General features: G+C 46.7%; 7 protein-coding genes and 1 long non-coding RNA gene across 8 annotated transcripts in view; 4 read left to right on the forward strand and 4 right to left on the reverse strand.

Moving 5' to 3' along the window:
* Positions 1-6,060: 6,060 nt before the first annotated feature.
* Positions 6,061-7,347, forward strand: LOC9655736 (uncharacterized protein YAE1). The gene is made up of 4 exons (XM_024682577.1): positions 6,061-6,174; positions 6,236-6,357; positions 6,419-6,685; positions 6,737-7,347. The coding sequence occupies exons 1-4, from the start codon at positions 6,079-6,081 to the stop codon at positions 6,759-6,761; spliced, it is 510 nt and encodes a 169-aa protein (XP_024538345.1). The 5' UTR covers positions 6,061-6,078; the 3' UTR covers positions 6,762-7,347.
* A 1,691-nt stretch (positions 7,348-9,038) lies between these two features.
* Positions 9,039-10,763, forward strand: LOC9639176. Its single transcript, XM_002977306.2, has 2 exons — positions 9,039-9,715; positions 9,801-10,763. Exons 1-2 carry the CDS (start codon positions 9,315-9,317, stop codon positions 10,087-10,089), a joined length of 690 nt encoding a protein of 229 aa, XP_002977352.2. The 5' UTR covers positions 9,039-9,314; the 3' UTR covers positions 10,090-10,763.
* On the reverse strand, positions 10,420-11,089 carry LOC112349004. Its single transcript, XR_002993257.1, has 2 exons — positions 10,772-11,089; positions 10,420-10,708 (listed from the first exon to the last, which is right to left on the reverse strand). It is a non-coding gene; the product is annotated as an uncharacterized LOC112349004 (long non-coding RNA).
* Positions 11,090-11,176: 87 nt separating this feature from the next.
* Positions 11,177-12,545, reverse strand: LOC9639177 (phosphoserine phosphatase, chloroplastic). Its single transcript, XM_024682572.1, has 7 exons — positions 12,302-12,545; positions 12,097-12,229; positions 11,922-12,029; positions 11,776-11,869; positions 11,552-11,701; positions 11,435-11,488; positions 11,177-11,377 (listed from the first exon to the last, which is right to left on the reverse strand). The coding sequence occupies exons 1-7, from the start codon at positions 12,516-12,518 to the stop codon at positions 11,252-11,254; spliced, it is 882 nt and encodes a 293-aa protein (XP_024538340.1). The 5' UTR covers positions 12,519-12,545; the 3' UTR covers positions 11,177-11,251.
* LOC9655737 (elongin-C) lies at positions 12,540-13,068 on the reverse strand. Its single transcript, XM_002977465.2, has 3 exons — positions 12,908-13,068; positions 12,748-12,853; positions 12,540-12,682 (listed from the first exon to the last, which is right to left on the reverse strand). The coding sequence occupies exons 1-3, from the start codon at positions 13,020-13,022 to the stop codon at positions 12,604-12,606; spliced, it is 300 nt and encodes a 99-aa protein (XP_002977511.1). The 5' UTR covers positions 13,023-13,068; the 3' UTR covers positions 12,540-12,603.
* Positions 13,056-13,985, forward strand: LOC112349002 (protein kish-like). Its single transcript, XM_024682574.1, has 3 exons — positions 13,056-13,086; positions 13,144-13,250; positions 13,312-13,985. The coding sequence occupies exons 1-3, from the start codon at positions 13,084-13,086 to the stop codon at positions 13,412-13,414; spliced, it is 213 nt and encodes a 70-aa protein (XP_024538342.1). The 5' UTR covers positions 13,056-13,083; the 3' UTR covers positions 13,415-13,985.
* On the reverse strand, positions 13,432-15,143 carry LOC9655739 (hydroxyethylthiazole kinase). Its single transcript, XM_002977467.2, has 5 exons — positions 14,973-15,143; positions 14,855-14,918; positions 14,676-14,798; positions 14,001-14,618; positions 13,432-13,940 (listed from the first exon to the last, which is right to left on the reverse strand). Exons 4-5 carry the CDS (start codon positions 14,403-14,405, stop codon positions 13,545-13,547), a joined length of 801 nt encoding a protein of 266 aa, XP_002977513.2. The 5' UTR covers positions 14,406-14,618; positions 14,676-14,798; positions 14,855-14,918; positions 14,973-15,143; the 3' UTR covers positions 13,432-13,544.
* A 117-nt stretch (positions 15,144-15,260) lies between these two features.
* Positions 15,261-16,944, forward strand: part of LOC112348901 — a 2,481-nt gene continuing 797 nt past the window's right edge. The window contains exons 1-7 of the mRNA XM_024682257.1: positions 15,261-15,853; positions 15,910-15,960; positions 16,031-16,161; positions 16,210-16,326; positions 16,378-16,500; positions 16,555-16,649; positions 16,709-16,866. Coding sequence (XP_024538025.1) covers positions 15,605-15,853; positions 15,910-15,960; positions 16,031-16,161; positions 16,210-16,326; positions 16,378-16,500; positions 16,555-16,649; positions 16,709-16,866 — 924 coding nt within the window. The 5' untranslated portion in view covers positions 15,261-15,604. The remainder of the gene's footprint in view (positions 15,854-15,909; positions 15,961-16,030; positions 16,162-16,209; positions 16,327-16,377; positions 16,501-16,554; positions 16,650-16,708; positions 16,867-16,944) is intronic.

Consider the following 16,944-nt stretch of genomic DNA (forward strand, 5'->3'; position numbering starts at 1 on the left):
GGAGCTGCTGGTTCTCCACAGCTGAGAATCTCAGGCTCAAATTCCAGGAATGTGGAGAGAGATTTCCACTCACCCGTGCCGATCTTCGCCATTGCTACTGACACTCTCCTCGCGCACCTCGCATTCTCGATCAGCGTCATGGACGGATGAGCAGCGGCCTTCATCGCCCTAGATCGTTGCTGAATTTGTCTAACGAAAAACCCTAAAGAAGGTTCTAGCTAAGTAACTAAAATAAACTACAAAACTTTCAAACCCTGATAGGGCTGGGCATCACTTAAAGGAGGCAAACAATACACCCTGCTTTGCAAAACAGAAAACCTAAAACGAAAAGCAAGCATGACAAAAGAAGATACGATGACTTTCCAAGGCTAATGGCTCAACATGTAATATTAGTTTTTTTTCATTTATTCTTTGCTAAAATAAAGTTTTTAATTAAAAAGCTTTTGTTTTTATAATAAAAGGACTTTCTTCTTTTTTCCATTAAAGAATTTCTTTGCTTTAAGGATATACCATAAATGCATTATTAAAACTTTGTTTAAGCATGAATAAAATTATTTGGCTTAACTTTAAAGGTTATAACTTTCTATATTGTATCATTTTTCAACTTGTTGTCAATAATAGATAAAAAAAAATTCATAAGTAAAAATTTGTAATATATCCAATCATCTTTTATTGTAAAGTCAATTTTGTAAATTTAATGAAATAATAATTTGAGTGATATTTTTTACTCAAAATTTATACCAATATCTAAAAACATTTCAATGCAAATTACCTCTATTGTAGTTTCTAATTAAATTTTTTGTTAATGATACAATTTGATAGATATCTTTTTTCTCAAAGTTTATATATAGTGATTTTCAATTACATTTCTTTTTTATAATATATATTTCAAAATTCTAATTAATAAGTGAATTACTTCTATCAAATATTTTAGGTTAAATGTTTTAAAATTTAGTTAAAATCACAACCCTAAGTACTAAGATTGCATGCGAATATGATAATTAAGCCTTATAAATTTAGTCAATCACTCTCTTTACTTTAACATAATAGTTTTTATTTAATGTTTGCAAAAGTTTCATTTAATTGCTCATAAATAATTACATAAAGTAAAAAAGTTTAATCGCTATATCTTTTACCTTTAATGAAAAAGTACTATATAATTGGATATGAAGAAGATTGTAGATAGAATTTATGAGCATTATTCTTATCAAATTTTACTTTAAAGATATTAATGTTTTTTGCTTAATTAAGTATTTATATTGATGATTTTTAATAAATTATAAATTAATAGTAAATTAGTAAGATGCCTCAATCAAATTATTTATTTCCTCATTAGTATGAGAAAGATTTCCACCCACATATCTATGAAATAACTAATTACCTTTATGAACGATAAGAAAACCTTAGAAAAAATAGGGCTTAACTATGCCAAAATATAAATTAAAAAATTAATAAAAGTTAAAATATTGACATTTCAACCCATATATCTATGAAATGTTTTTTATAAAAGTCAAAATATTGATTCACTTATCAAGTATTAATTTTAAAAATACTTGATAAACACTCCTTAATTTTGAAAATTCACCTCAAAATGTTCGACAAGTTACTTAATCTCAGCTTGCATAATAGTATCATTATGAAAAGCTATGTAAATTAAATGATATATAATATTTTTATCCTTCTATCCCATGATTTTACTTTACAAATAGTATATTTGAGCAAGTTCCTCCTTACATGCTAAATATATTATAGAATTTGACAATCAAATGTAACTCTATATAAAATTAAAATGAAATTAAATTATAACATATTAAATTAATTACCTTATTCTGCACTTCAACATCATGATTTTCCAATTTGATATGTGTTAAAAAGTCAATTCTTAAGAGTTATTATTTAGTTTTCATATGTTCTTATTTTTCACTAAAAGTTAAAACCCATGCAAGTGGAATACCATTTCCATAATAATAAAAAACAAACATAGTATACAATGGGACTTGTAAATTATCAAGGATTATTCACTTTAAAATAATGAAAACTTTACTTTATAACAATTAATTCCAAAAGTTGCATCAAGACTCAACAATCCTATTTTTCCTGAATCATATACATACATAAAGGTCTCCGTCCATGATGCTGATCGAGAATGGGAGGTGCCCTGACGGGCATGGTTTCCACTTCAAGCTCTTGAGTTTTCCACTGTGCAAGAAATTTATAGATGTTGTCAAAGGCCACAGCAAATGCAGCTTGGACATCTGGATCGAGCTGCCAAAACGTGAATGAGATCGGACTCTTGCAACATAGAAAAGTTATAACTTTGGATCTGGAAGGTCTTTCAACAATGTTGCCAAGCGAATTTCTTGGTGTATCTGGGAGCTCGCCAGCGAGAAGATATCAAAGGCACGAGAAAAGCGAAGAGACAAAAAATTGCCTACTTCATCACAGGTTCATGCTTCTCCACAGCTGTGAATCTCAGGCTCAAATTCCAGGAATGTGGAGAGAGATGTCCTCTCACCCGTGCCGATCTTCGCTGGTGCTACTGGCGCTCTCCTCGAGTCTGGTAACTTGGAGCTTGCGTGATAAATGCTTACTCCCCAGCTGTTCTGCCACCCAGGGAGTTAAATGCCGGCAAGTTGCGAGGATCGACGCTGCCGGGCTTTACGTTCCTGGATCAACAGCGCTTATGCTAGCAGTGGTACGTCATGTCTTTCACTGATCTTTCTTCTTAAAGCTGTCTTAATACCTGCGAGATTAATATCCCGCAGGTATTGCCGGATGTGAGACCATTGTTCTTGCAACTCCACCACGGTCAGACGGTTCAATCTGTCCGGTATGTGTTACTTTTTCTTTCCACGAAAAGTTTTCAAGCTTGATGGAGCAAGGAAGTTTTATATTGCACTAAAAAAGCTGGAGAAGCACAGGCACTTGAAAGTATTTTTTCTCTCTTGTTGCATATACTCATTTTTGGAACTGTTTAGGCCGTAGCTGCCATGCCATGAGGAACTCATTCCTGTCCAAAAGTAAGAACTGTTGGTGACACTTCCGTGACTGACATTCCATCTCCATATTGCCACAGGTTGACAAGATCCTGGGCCCTGGAAATCAGTATGTAACTGCTGCGAAGATGCTGCTACAGGTATAAAGTTGCGTTTGCTTTTCTTACAGAATAGGGAGTCTATGATCTCCATAAATATGCCTGCTGGTCCCTCGGAAGTCCTTGTCATCGCGGATAAAAACGCGAATGCGATCCATGTAGGAGCTTCCCTGGGGAGTCGAGCGTCGCAATAATAAAATAACTTACAATGAAAACAAAATTCTCATTTGGAAAAGGCAACTTTTTTTTAACTCCTTAACGTAAGGCAGAGTCATTCACTTGGGGAAACGAAGCCATCGGCATGAGGATTGGCCAACACCAGCACTGAGAGTGGGCTGTTGGAACATTCTAGGTTTTCTCGAAACCAAGGTGATAGCTTGAGCTGCTTAAATAGGTACGATATTGTCATCCTCATGGAAACTTGGGAAGCAGAAGATCGACAGTTCGGTGACTTAATACACTACCTGGGCAAATGACCGACAGACCGCATTGAACATTAGCCATTTACATCCACCGGGAATGGAACATCAAGATCCATTCAATCACCCATGGCCCAGATGGACTCTTCACAGCTATAAAAGGTGTTGGACCAACATGGGGGGAAAATAGCATCCACAGATGATCAGTGGCTTGGTTCCACCTGTGTCAAATGACGATCACCTGATAGACCATGTCAGTGTTGACCTGCTTCTTTGAGGAGACTAAGCACTACAAAGTCATTGCACATACATTTGTGATCCTTGTGCGAATTCACGCGCATGGGAGCCGAGGATCACGCCCTCAACCTCACAGGACACAAGCTCCTCACATTTGCCATGACAAATGAACTCTGTCTTCTTAAGGGTGCCATGAAATGACGGGGGTGACATGGAATGTGAGTTCCACGCCCAGCTCATGTTGCAGATTGGATGATGTACACGAAAATATTTTACCATCCACCTCAGGTCATATCAAAGGCTAGAGGCAAGTCATCTCAGCGAAAGGTGTTTTATGTATAATGGACTTGAACAGTTGGGGTAGTGGGTTTTTACACATTTAAAGGTAAGAATGCTCATTTAGGCTTGAGTTTTCTAAAAGATCCTAAAGAATATTCACCCGTTTGCATTTAGTTTGAGGATCAGATTTATGCTCGTTTGGCCCTTCCACACCTACACTGTGTAAGGATGGCCCCAGCACTTTGCTTGGAAAGGGAACCAGAGTGTAGAAATACTGGAACGGGGGTCGACTTGTCTGGAAAGTGCTACTGGATCTCTTTAATACACGGTTGCTCTGCCTCTTGGCTGATCTGGCATATATTACTCTAACAATCTATATGCATACTGTAAAAGCAGCTTATTCTTAGAATCGACATCATTTAACCATCCTCAATTTTATGGTTGGAGCTTCCCAAACCAACTAAATTACTTGGCGATGGACCCAGAATAAATGCTGCTGGATTTGTGATTTTCACAGGTGATATCTTTGTGGTGACAGCAAAATCCTTCTTTGTGGCAACTGCAGACAATTCAAAATCTTACTTGTTGAGGATGGATCCTACTAAAGGATTTGTGGAGGAAGGTGTTTATCCTTGGCCTGGTACCGAGGAACCTATATGCATTATCTACGAGAACACAAATCTGGTTATGCACCACGAATTTCTGGCTTTTTATGACCAACAAACAAAGAATTGGAGGACCAACTCGATTCAACCGTGTTGTGCAATTCGAAACTGCAAGCCGAGTTTGATTTGTGCGTGAGTCTAGATATTCATAATCACAGTCTACTAATATCTACATACTACGAGGGCATCCCTTTACCAAGTGAGAGAAGTGTTCGGAGTTTAAAAACAAAGAAATTCTGCCTTACTTTCATTGTGAGTTTTTCTATTATTATGGTATCTCCCCGGGGAAGCTCAGCTAAAGCTTCACGAACATGGATCGCACTCGCGTTTCTATCCGCAAACTTCCGAGGCTTTGGAGATCGGTATTCTGTAGGATAGAAAAGCAAAAGACGCAACTTAGCACCATCTTCGCAGCGATTTTCAGGGCCCAGGATCTTGTCAACCTATGGCAATATGGAGATGGGATGTCAATCACGGAAACGTCACCAACAGTTCTTACTTTTGGACAGGAATGAGTGCCCCATGCCATGGCAGCGGCCTAAAGATGAGTATACGCAACAAAAAGAGTTTCAAGTACCTGTGCTTCTCTTTCTTAGCGCAATATAAAACTTCCTTTGCTCCATCAAGCTTGAAAACTTTTCGTGGAAAGAAAAACAAACACATACCGGCTTCGATCGACAATCGTCTCACATCCGGCAATACCTGCGGGCTATTAGTCTCGCAGCTTTAAGAAGAAAGATCAGTGAAAGACATGACGTACCACTGCTAGCATGAGCGCTGTTTTCAGGAACGTAAAGGCCGACGGCGTCAATACTCCTCGCCACTCGCCGGCATTCAACTCCCTGGGTGGCAAACAACCGAGGAGTTGGCATTTATCACACATGCTCCAAGTTACCGGACTCGGATACTTCAAGCTGTTTTCCGCTGTGCGAGATGAAATTTATAGATGTTGTCAAAGGCCACATCAAAGGCAGCTTGGACATCTGGATCGAGCTGCCAAAACGTGAATGAGATCGGACTTTCTTTGCGGTTGCAGAAAGATAGATCGAAAAGTTATACCTTTGGATCTGGAAGGTCGGACATTCTTTCGACAATGTTGTCTTCCATAGAATTTCTTGGTGTATCTGCAAAGCTCGCCAGCGAGATGGTCTTAAAGGCACAAGAAAAGCAGCTTCATCGCCAGAAAATCTCATTTCAACTTTTGAAAGAAAAACTTGAAACGAGATTTTCTTCCTCAAGTGTGATTTCTTTCTCACTGTTTTTAAAATGGAGCCCTTCATAGAATTTCCCGCTCAAATATCGCCGCTGCTATTCGCCCACCTCGCATTCTCGATCAGCGGTTGAGCAGTCATATTATTAGGGCTTTTTGTTAGGTCAGCCAGGCATGGCGGAGGAGGAAGAGGATCCGTGGAGCGATGGCGATGGCGATGGTGGTGAAGGCCCTCGAGAATCCGAATGGCAGAGCAGGAATTTCCACACGGTAGTGTCACTCTTCCTTCGATTCGTTCGAGTTTCCGTTTGATCGAGCGCAGATTTTCTAGCTCGGATACCGCGATGGTCTCTTTGCTGGGAAAGAATCGTCGGCACAGAAGGGGTTCGACGCTGGATTCAAGGAGTCGGCTCCAGCCGGATTCGATTGGGGGATTGCGAGAGGCATTACAAGGTCTTTCGGATCTTTGCTTTTTTTCTTCTTCTAGAGATTGTAACAACTTTGGTGTTTGTAGTGCTTTTGCGGCATTGTCACCGAGGCATCAAGAGTTGCTGGCTCCGGACAAGAATGCGCGCGACGATCTAAAGTCTCTGCACGATTCCATCTCTGGTATTTCCTCCAACGATGCTTTGGCCTCGTACCACAGCCACCAAGTCCTACGAGACGAAACCTCCACCGTGGCTGACGTTGGTGTCTTGAGCTCTCAAGCCAAAGCAGCGGCAGACAAAGCTTCCATAGCGTACGATGCTCTTCTACAAAATAGTCGATCCACCAATCTCAGGTAAAAACTTCTCAAGCCTGATCTCTTTATCGCTAAAGTGGCCAACTTCAGCGTGACGGAAGTTCCAAGAAGTTGACAGAACGAGATGGACACAAACATATTTGCGAAAAGTCTCGACGATCCGACACGAAAAGTAGCTAGGAAAGTTTCTCAAGACTTGAGTGGTTTTGGTGGACGAGAAGGCTGTTTTCGTGGACTTTTAGGTGGTTTTCTTCGGTGCGAAGAAGCTGGCTGCCATTCGCAAAGCTGGATTCCCCGGCAGCCACGCTGCTGCCGCGAAGAAACTATTTTTTGGAATTCCAAGTCTTTGTGCGGTGGCAACAGTGGACGCCGTGCTCATCGACACCAACACCGTCAACAGTGAAAGAAGCCTGGCGATGATCCTCTTTCCAAAGTACGAGCCAAGTCGACAAGGAATGTGTCGCGCACTTGCGCGGGTCAAACAGCGCACGGGGACCTTTGACACGGAGGACGGATCTTTGGCTTTGGACCGGGCTCCAACACCGCATCGCCCAACCAGTGTCGGGACTCGCCGAGTTCCCGTGCCGGCATCTTTGAACGGATCAAATCCATATCCAAAGCCCAGCCTCTTCCTTTTCTCGTCATTATCATAAAGGAAAAAAGAGAGAACCAGAAAGATCTGATAGATAGCTCCTGGCTAACATTCGCTTGTATAAGAGCACTTTCGCGCGCGCTGGGCGAGGCCGACGTGGCGGCGGGCTTTCCACGCGTGCGGCCACGTCGGCATAAAGGCGGAAAGCGCGCGGCGCGAGTCAATGAATGCGAGATGCTTCGTCGCGTGGACGCCGACGGCGACATATCTATCTATCTATCTCTGACACGTCACTTGGCCGCCCCGTAGTACGTGGACGTGTTCTCCTCCCTCCCTTTTGTTGCGTTGCGGGCTCCCGAGATTCGGATTACCTGGCTGTGGCTTGCCTGTCGTCCACGTCAGGCGATATGGCCATCCATCCCATCATCCGGCCCCCATGCGCCCATTGGTCTAGCGTGGGCTCGGCAAAAACGGTTGATGTGGATGATACTGCGCGCCAAAAGTCAGAATGTAAAACGTGCTCGATCGCATTTCATGCAGTGACGTGAAGTGCCAACTTTTTTTTTTTTGGACCCATTTCTTTCCCTTGCGGCCGTACAGTATTGGCATCTCAATCAAAGCAGTTGGTCACAACCATATCACGACCAAAACCCCCCCAAGAGAGAATTAGAAACGGGTTTTTGGCCACAAGAAAAAAATGAGACAAAATGTTTTGGTCATGCGCTTTTTTCGTTGCGTAGCGCCCGAAGTCTAGATGCCCGGTGGACCAGATGATGGATTGTTTTTTTTTCCTTGTGATGTGTGTGTGGTGTTCTAGAAGCCCGCAAGGCGAGAGGGGAGACCCCGCGTCTATTCTTCGCGAGCGTTGAGCTTCAAAGCAGTTGCCTGTGGGTGGGATTTTGGGCAAAATCAATTCAAGCCAATCGAGGTTGACACCAGGCACCGCCTTTGTCTGTGTCAACAAGCCCCATCTGGAAAATGGCACCAACCCTTTTCCCCCTTTCAAAGCTTTTGTGTGGCCGCGTACCACAAGCCCGAAAATGCTGCATGCGCCTCTCTTTCACACGGCAAAAACTACCAAGGATTAGATCCATAGGTCACTGAATCTCGTTTCTTTTAAGATGAGATAGGATTAGATAAGGTTAAAGATCACGCCCATGACGTGTGGAGCGAGTGAATGGCCGCCACCTCCGCCACCTTTGAATCCCCCATTATAAATTTACAGCCAGCCCGTGTGTACTCTCCAACGCGGAGGAGTTTAAACAAAGAATATCCCGGGAAATATATTGCTGTGTCAGTCAAGGAGCTCTCTCTCTCAAGCAACGAGAAAGAAAAGAAAAGCCTCCCCCAACTCAAAAGCAAACCTAAAAGCTTATCCTCTTATCCTAAAACCGCCAGCCCGGCAGCAAGCAAATGGGGGGATGAGATCACAGCCAAGATCCCCATCGCGCATCCCCATCCCATCCCATACCACCACACTACCCATTGGATAAGGCCCCCCGGGCGTTTTTAAAACCCCTCGCACCGACGGCCACGATCGCCCCTGCCCCGGAATGCCCGGCACATCCGACGGCCGCGATGCGCCCCCGGAATGTCGTGCAAGCCAAGGCCCCCAAATGCTTCGAGCTTATCCAGTGGGCTTGTGAGATCAGACTGACTGGAAAACAAGCCTATCCGCATCATCGTAGGTACGTTAAGTAAAAAAGCCAGGATTTTTACCGCGGGGGAGGTAAAAAACCGACACCCACGCCTCTATCTTGTGGGGGGAAAGAGGAAAACAATAAAATTAAAACCTCGTTCGTTGGTTTGGGGGGGGTCCGTGTTATATCATCCACAGCGTGGTAGTGAGATTCGCCCTAAGCGCGGTGTGGACGAAGAAGAGGAGGAGCTCGTAGCGTTCTCTCCAATCTTCGCCTTTTTATCTCTTCTTGCCCGCCCTCTGTGAGAGTTCTTCGGTTGGAAGGAAGAGGATCTAATCTCGAGTGGGAGCTCCCGCCGGGCGTTGGTTGTATTCGGCAGAGCTGGGGGATAAGAGGGAATCCACGCTTTGATACCTTCGTTCTCCTCTGGCGGTAGATGATCCTCCAGCCCAGCGCGCGCATTCGCATTCCAGTGGCGATTTGGGCGGGATTGGAGATGGAGAGCGGCAGCGATCGGTCGCCAGTGGAGGAGAAGAGTAATGCGCGGGATCATCACCATCCCCAGCACCAGCTAGGGAAGCTCCAGATGCTGCCGGCATTGCCAAGGATTGTGCTGGTTGTGGAGTCGATTGGAGATTTCCAGGGAAGGCACGCCGGCGATGGGGGCGATTCCTCCTCTTCCCCTCGCTGCTCTTCCACGTCCACCTCCTCCATCGGCGCCTCTGATTTGGGCGAGAATGTGGATGAGAGCAATGAGGTGGAAAGCCCCCTGCGCGATTCGTCCTCGTCGGGGCCCCTGGAGCGCATGGAGACGCTGGAATCCTCGCTGCCGCTCAAGTAAGCAGTGTTCTTCCCCCATTTCATTTTCCTTGCTCTTCCAAGAAGCTCTCTCCTCATTCTTTGTCTCTTCGCGCGATTCCAGGCGAGGATTGTCGCAGTTCTTCGATGGCAAGTCGAGATCTTTCACATCGCTCAAGGAGGTGGCGTCGGCAGCATCGGCGACGCAGCTGCGCAAGCCCGAGTACCCATTCAAGCGGCGGAAGATGGTGATGCACAGCCAGATGCGCAGCCGCGCCAAATCCTCCTCCAATCTCCGCAAGATGCTGGGCCGCGCCGGGGGCGAGGCGTGGTCGCCACCGAGATTCGTCAGCGTCAGCTCCTTCCTACCCAGATCTTTCTCGCTCTCCAACATCGTCCACCAAAACGTTTAGGGTTCTTGGCGGGATGGAGAATACTCACACACACACACACACACACACACACAAAGCAAATGCGCTGGTACTCTTTCAAACGTAGCGGTGGACGGCCTCAATTTTGGAAACTTCTCTCTTTCATCTCTTTCCTCTTCCTCTCTTCTTGTACAAATACCAAAGCATTTCAGCATTTCCATTCTCTCTTTCTTTGTTCTTGGAGAGTTCTTTGTGATTGTCTCTTGGAGAGTTCTTTGTGAGAGTTCTTTGTGATTAGGCTCTTGGTGAGTTCTTTTCGTATCATCTTATCGACCAAAGCTCATCGCTTGTCATCGTTTCGCGAGCGTTCGCTGGGTGAAAAACTTGGTTTTGCGCGTTTTTTTTTTATTCTCTGTTTTTCCGTAGATTTCGAGCACCAAATCCGATCCTGCTGCCCCTCCCCGGAAGAACGAACTGTAGTATAGCAGTAGCCAACATCACGCAGAATCCAGAGTGCCTTGGAGGGCCTACTCCTCCACAGCACACAAATCACACCATAAACACCGCTGCGCGGCTATGCCTCGGGAGAACAAACTCGGCTCCTTTTCCCCGCTTCTTTTCTTTCTTTTTCTCGCTCTTCCTGGGTCGATGAGAGGAGTCCCTGGAAAGAGAAGGATGATACAAAAAAATACAAATAAAGTAACGTAGAAAGGAAATCTCGTACCTCGCTTGCGATGATAACATCCGAATCAGTTGCTGTGGTTTTTGTCTGAAAGGCTCTGTGTTCTGGAAACTTTTCCCTGCTTGTCTCCTGTTCCCGGCTGCTGGCGCTGTTAACGGAGAACACTTTCGCTTTAAAGCCTTTCTTCTTTTTCTTTCGAGTCAGCAGCAGCGGCAACAGTGGCAACGGCAGCAGCGGCGTTTTGTTTCTCCTTCAAGATTGATGGCTGGAGCGACCTGCGGCAGAAGTGAGCTCAATGAGAGATGCCGCGGACAGCAATGGCGACGACCACGAGGCCGGAAACCAGAAAATCCAAAGAGCATGACGGTTACCTTCAGCTGAAGTGACGACTGTGTTTTTCTTCTCGTCGAGTAGCAAATGGCCTGTAAATAGAACGGAAACCGCAAGAAGCAAAATGGCTCAAACTTATTCCATTTCTCGAAAGCATCGAGCTATAAAAGAATAATTTTTCGTCTTTGGCAGTTAATCCAAACCTTGTGCGAGAGTATTAAAATCCGTAACACACCAGTCAGCTCCAGCTGCAACGTTGGGACGCATTTGGACGCCTGCGAAGCAGATGAAAATATCCGCACCACCGGGCATTCGCGCCTATAAATTTTCACAGTTAAGACAGGTGATCTGGTACTAGAACGACGTAAAACTCACCTCAAGATCCGTAGCTCCATCTCCGATCATGACCATTCTCTTGTAGCCATGCTGCTGTTATAACGAACGGCAAATATCAGCATAACCGCAAAATACTGTAGAAAAATGCACGCAAACCTTTTTTATCAGAGCAATGGCAGTAGCTTTACCACCACTCCGTGACGTCGGCTCGTCCTCGTCAAAGCCATCAAATCCTCCGGCGTCATCAAACACCAACCGGTTCGCAAAAATGTTTTCTTTAGGAATGCCCAGAAGCACTGCTGCAGGCTGTGCGCACGCACACACGAGCACACGCAAAGTTCTAGTTCAAAGGACCCAGAGTTTTATAGCACGCGCAGTACCTCGATCATCTGCCTGAAACCTCCAGATACCAGGTATACTTGCGTGCCTCTCGAGTGGACCTTTTCCACGAGCTCCCGTATTCCTGGCGTCAGTCTATTATATGTAGCACACATAGAGCTCAGAGTCGAGAACTAAAATTCCTTACTTTGGCGGATGGCTGGTCAGGTACTGGTTCACGACGGACAGAGACGGTCGAAACAATCCTAGCCTTGCAGCTAGTGCTTGTTGAAAAGTCACAGTTCCGCCCATAGCTCTGAAAGAAAGATACTTAAGTCACAAGAGTACGCAAAAGTTCTTTTCTATTTTTCTTTCTTTCTTACTTGGCAGTCCAGGACGCAACAGCTTCTCCGGCCCCGCAGTAGCTGGCCAATTCATCTATCCCCTCGTCAACGCAGACTGTGCTATCCACATCGAAGCACACGGCCTCGGCAGTTCTCCACAATTCGAGCACATCTACGCATTTTTATTTTTTTAATTTTGTTCTCAAGAGATTGAGTGAAAGAATCAGTAGAAAAGAGGGCATACCTCTAGATGGAGCAACAATGGGCTGCATTGTCGAATCCACAGCTCCTGCTGCCAAGATCGTCCATCGGCCTCTCGACGGCAAAATTTGCTGCCTCTGCCTCAAACTCACAGCAGATCCGGCCTGGAAGAGCTTGAATCGCAGCGGCGGCTGCGCGGAAGACGTGTTTGGCAGCCGATTCGCCGGGTGCGCGAGCCGCACCACGGTACCCAGCTCCATGATCTAAGCCCCAACATCGTAAACCCTAATCTCATACAGCGCTTTAAGAGAATCTTTTACATCGTAGCGAAAGAATATCCTATATTCAGGTGTGGAGGTAATTTGCCGCCATCAAGAGCTCCAGCGTCATCTCGGGCTCGATATGAAACTCGGTCTCTTTTCCACTGCAAGGAAGAACAAAGAAAAAATCCAAGCATTGTGGCAATCGATCGATCAATTGCTCGCTCACCTCGCAAATTGCAATGACCAGTAGAAGTACTGGCACACTTTCTCGAGAATCGGCGTGCTGATCTCTGGAAATCTCACCTCTCCCAATTCGGTCTCGGTAAAGCTCCCTAGAATGCCGAGAATCTCAGAGAGGAATTTTCAGTGAATCTCCCGAGGGCTACCTGCGGATGTGAGCATGTTCTTGAGCGTGTTCGACACGAGCGCGGCCTTTCGATCGATGATGAACTCGAATCCCTCGGCGCTGATGAGCGTCACCGTGTCTTCCTTCCTCACCATGGCAAAAGACCTCTCCTTCTCCACAAACCCTAGCGAAGAGCCCTAAAAAAGCTTTTGGAATATGGTAAGATCTTTGGATCGATCGATCTATCGATCTAATGCGCTCGCCGGATCTTTGCAGTCGGCGCTCTTCAACTTCCAATCGTTCCTCACAGTGGCGCTCCTGGTGATCTGTACGTGCACATTTGTCAAGCTCCAGTTCCCGAGCTTCATGAATCGAAAGACTGGGTACGCGGCATTTTTCCATTTCCTGGCTTTGATCTCTAGATCCGACGCTCGAGCTACACAGATTTCGAGGAGTTTTCTGGAAAGCAGCTCGGATCGGCGAGCGATTGAGCCCTTGGGTAGCAGCAGCGTGTCTGGTAATGGGATTATACATGCTAGTCTTTTAGATGAAATTTTTTCTTTGGAGCAAAGCTAGAACACCTTAAAGATTTCCAGCCGAGGATTTTCACAAGAGCTTCCTTCTATCAGGTATCAAACTCTTGTTCTTCTCCATTCTATCGAGAACAAACTCTTCTTTCAGCTTGCCTCCGAGATTTTCACTCCGGATGAGACTGTGGCTTGATCAAGCCCGTGAAGAGCGTCGATAAGTTGGAGCCGGAGAGAGGCCGGGCCGCTTGCCTTGCTCATGCCGATCTCTCCGGCCAGGCCGAAGAGCGCTAGAGCAAACGCGCAAGCCTCTAGGTGCTGCTCGCGGGGGTAGACCGCTGCAAACGCGGCGATGAGAGCCGTGACCGAGCAGCCAGACGCAGTGATCTTCTGGAGCATCGGCACTCCATTGCTCACGCTCACCACTCTCGTCCCGTCCGTGACCAAGTCCACCGCTCCAGAGACCGCGACGACGCAGTGATACTTCTCCGCCAGCGATTTTGCTGCTCCGAGAGCCTGGGACGGATCATGGGCACTGTCCACTCCCTGTGCATTGATCGAACGAAGAGAAAAAACGATTTTTTAGAAGAAGAACCGAGATGGTACCTTGGTGGGCGGAAGATTTGACGCTCTGGACAGCGCAAGGATCTCGGAAGCATTGCCTCTCACGATCGAGGGGCCGAGAGCGAGGAGCTCGATGCAGGCCGAGGTTCGAAAGCTGGTGGCGCCGGCGGCGACGGGATCCAGGACCCAAGGCTTGTTGAGTTGCCGAGCTCTCGCTCCAGCGGCCTTCATCGACGCGAGCCACTCGGGCGAGAGGGTGCCGGCGTTGATACACAGAGAGTCGGCTATGGCGACGAACTCGTCGATCTCGTCGATGGCATGCGCCATCGCCGGGGATGCTCCGGTGGCGAGAAGCGTGTTGGCCATGAAATCCATGGACACGAAGTTCGTGATGCACTGGACGAGTGGATTTGCGTCCCTCATCTTGGCCAGCGCCTCCCACGCCATCTCCCTGGAGCTCTGGAAGGAACCCACTGCGAGGAACTAAGAAGAGAAGAAAAATACCTCGTTTCCTCGATCACGATGTTACTATGAGCGTTCTAGCTTTAGCCAGGAAGTTGAAAGACCTGGAAGTGGTATAGATCACAAGAATCACAGTGGAAGATTGAGGCCTTTGCCGACTTCAATCCCAAAAGTTTGCAAAATGCCTCTTCCCAGGATCTGTCACGAAGAACACTAGCGTAAAATTTCGACTTAGAGAGAAAAAAACGAAGTTACCAGTTCCACGAGCGTCATTCCGACAATGCCCAGCATCGCAGTACGAGCATTCCACAACTCGGCCGTGCTTGTGAATCCCCAGAACGCCACTGGAAGCTTGGGATTCTCTTTAGGAAGATCTATCTGCAAGAACGATCCAGGCCAGAATCAAAAGCCTCCAAGGGAGAGAGAGCACTCACTCCTTTCAGCTTGGGAGAAGCCGCACGAACACACGGCATGGAGCGGCTGCCAGGAACGCCATAGCTGCGAGGAACGAGAATTTCATGGGAGCGTTCTACCGGATAAGAGAATACCGACCTTGGATTGCCGCGACGAGAGACCAGCGCGCTTCCAAACAAGCTGCTTGGCGCGATGGCCGCCATCGCCATTTCTTCTCCGCCACACACAGCCTATCCCCCGAGGAATTAGGTCTGGAAAGTTTGCTTTAGAGTTTGGCCGGACATTAGAAAGAGTGGAGAAGAACGAGCCCTGGAAGAAAGGTGGCGCCTTTACCAGAGAAAAACGAGGGCAAGCATGGCGTTGCTAACCGTTGAAGCATCTGCCACGTGGCGCGACCGTGGCCGCCGATTGGCGCTCGATGATGGTAGCGAGAAAGAAAGTCTCCATGGAGAGAAAGAGCTACAGCGCCATGGAAGGGCGTGTAGGCTAGGTTGAGTCCTTGTTCCATTTCATGCTTGGGGGGATTTTCTCGTGGTATCGATGGCGCATTCTATGGCGCCTCATGGAACCGCTTCGCTTGTCGCTGGAAGGAGGAAGAGGAGGAGCTCCTGCTAGGGTGTAGGGTTTTACTAGGGCTCCTTCGGTCCAGTGCCTCCGCGCCATCGCCACGGCGAAATCCTCCTTCGGCTGGTCTGTGATTTCTATATTTCTCCCCTTTTCTCGCTCGATCGGAGGAAGATTATGGCTCGCGGCGATGGCGTGAGAAGATAATGGTGGGGAAGTTCATCTGTGCCTCTGCCGCTGCCGCTCCTCAAGAGAGAACTGTGGAGGAGCCACACCAAGGGGCGGTGAGCATGAAGTACTGGGACGATTGGGCCGATCCCCAGGACATGGATGCAATGTGGTCTCATCCGGAGATCAACAAGGAATGGATCGCTGCCGGAGAGATTTTCGGCAAGAAAGTTCACATGCTGAGGGATCCAGATGGAAGGCCTTATATCACCCAGACCGAATTGCAGGTGAGAGGAATTCTTTCTTTTGGAGCTCATGCGACTCGTCCTATTTGTTTTGGCAGGCTATCGCAGAGATTCTTGTCAAGAGACACTTTAGAGGGAAGATCAGCCAAGTGAGTGTGTTCTATCGTATAGTTTTATCTATTTTTTTTCCTTCCCTTTCTCTTGACAGACCGCTTGTAGGCCATGATATGCGCTATCGCGGAGATTGAAAGCCAAAGACACCCGCTTGCGTATACTTACAATTCCAGGATCAAAGATGTGCTCTGTGGGCTCATGAAAATGCGAAAGTCTACGGTGGAATGGCTCTCAAGGTACTAAAACATGCTTGGGTAGTGATTGATTCTCGAAAGTTTGCTCAGGGAGAAGGATTATGGAGCATACACCGTGGACTGGAAAACGTCGATGCTCTTCAAACCATTTGTTGGAGTATATTATGGTGCTGCGTACTTGAGTTGGCTATCATCGTACGAGGGCAAGTATGTGGTGCATGTAGTTTTTTCAACTCACTTTTTTTGGCACTTTGGCAGGAGGAAAACTGAGGAGTTTATTGTCCGCGCCTACCACTCTGGCCCCAAAGATGCCAACAGCAAACAGTCTTTAGCGTACTGGAATAAGTATCTAAGTGCCAAGCAAAGCCTCCCAACGAGATGGTTTGAGTTGGTATGGCATTGGAACTGCGTTGCTAAATTGATTCCGTGCTACAGGGACATTCCAAATCCGCACAACTCTCCACCTCCTGTAGAGAAGGAAAAGCCTTCAATCGGAACGGCGAAAAAGCTTCTCTATGAAACGTCTCCAGGTCAGAAGATCAGAAGGCTGGCTACATTCAATGGCTGATTCATCAAATCTCGTAAGCAGGTCGCAAATGGATTTACTGGGAGGAAAAGACTTCCCCTGAAGATATGTCTGACATGTGGAGGCATCCCGAACTGAGAAAGGAGTGGACAAGAACCGGAGAAAAACCAGGAAAAGTACGCTTCTCGCTCGATGGCGAGATGCGACCTCACCTCAAGAAAGTTGAACCTTAAGGTGGGCTGGAATTTTCCTCTTCGAATGTCGATCACACAATGAACTTCATCACGCAGGCTGTTGCT

This window comes from Selaginella moellendorffii, unplaced genomic scaffold (genome assembly GCF_000143415.4).
Source record: "Selaginella moellendorffii unplaced genomic scaffold, v1.0 SELMOscaffold_34, whole genome shotgun sequence".
NCBI classification, from domain to species: domain Eukaryota; kingdom Viridiplantae; phylum Streptophyta; class Lycopodiopsida; order Selaginellales; family Selaginellaceae; genus Selaginella; species Selaginella moellendorffii.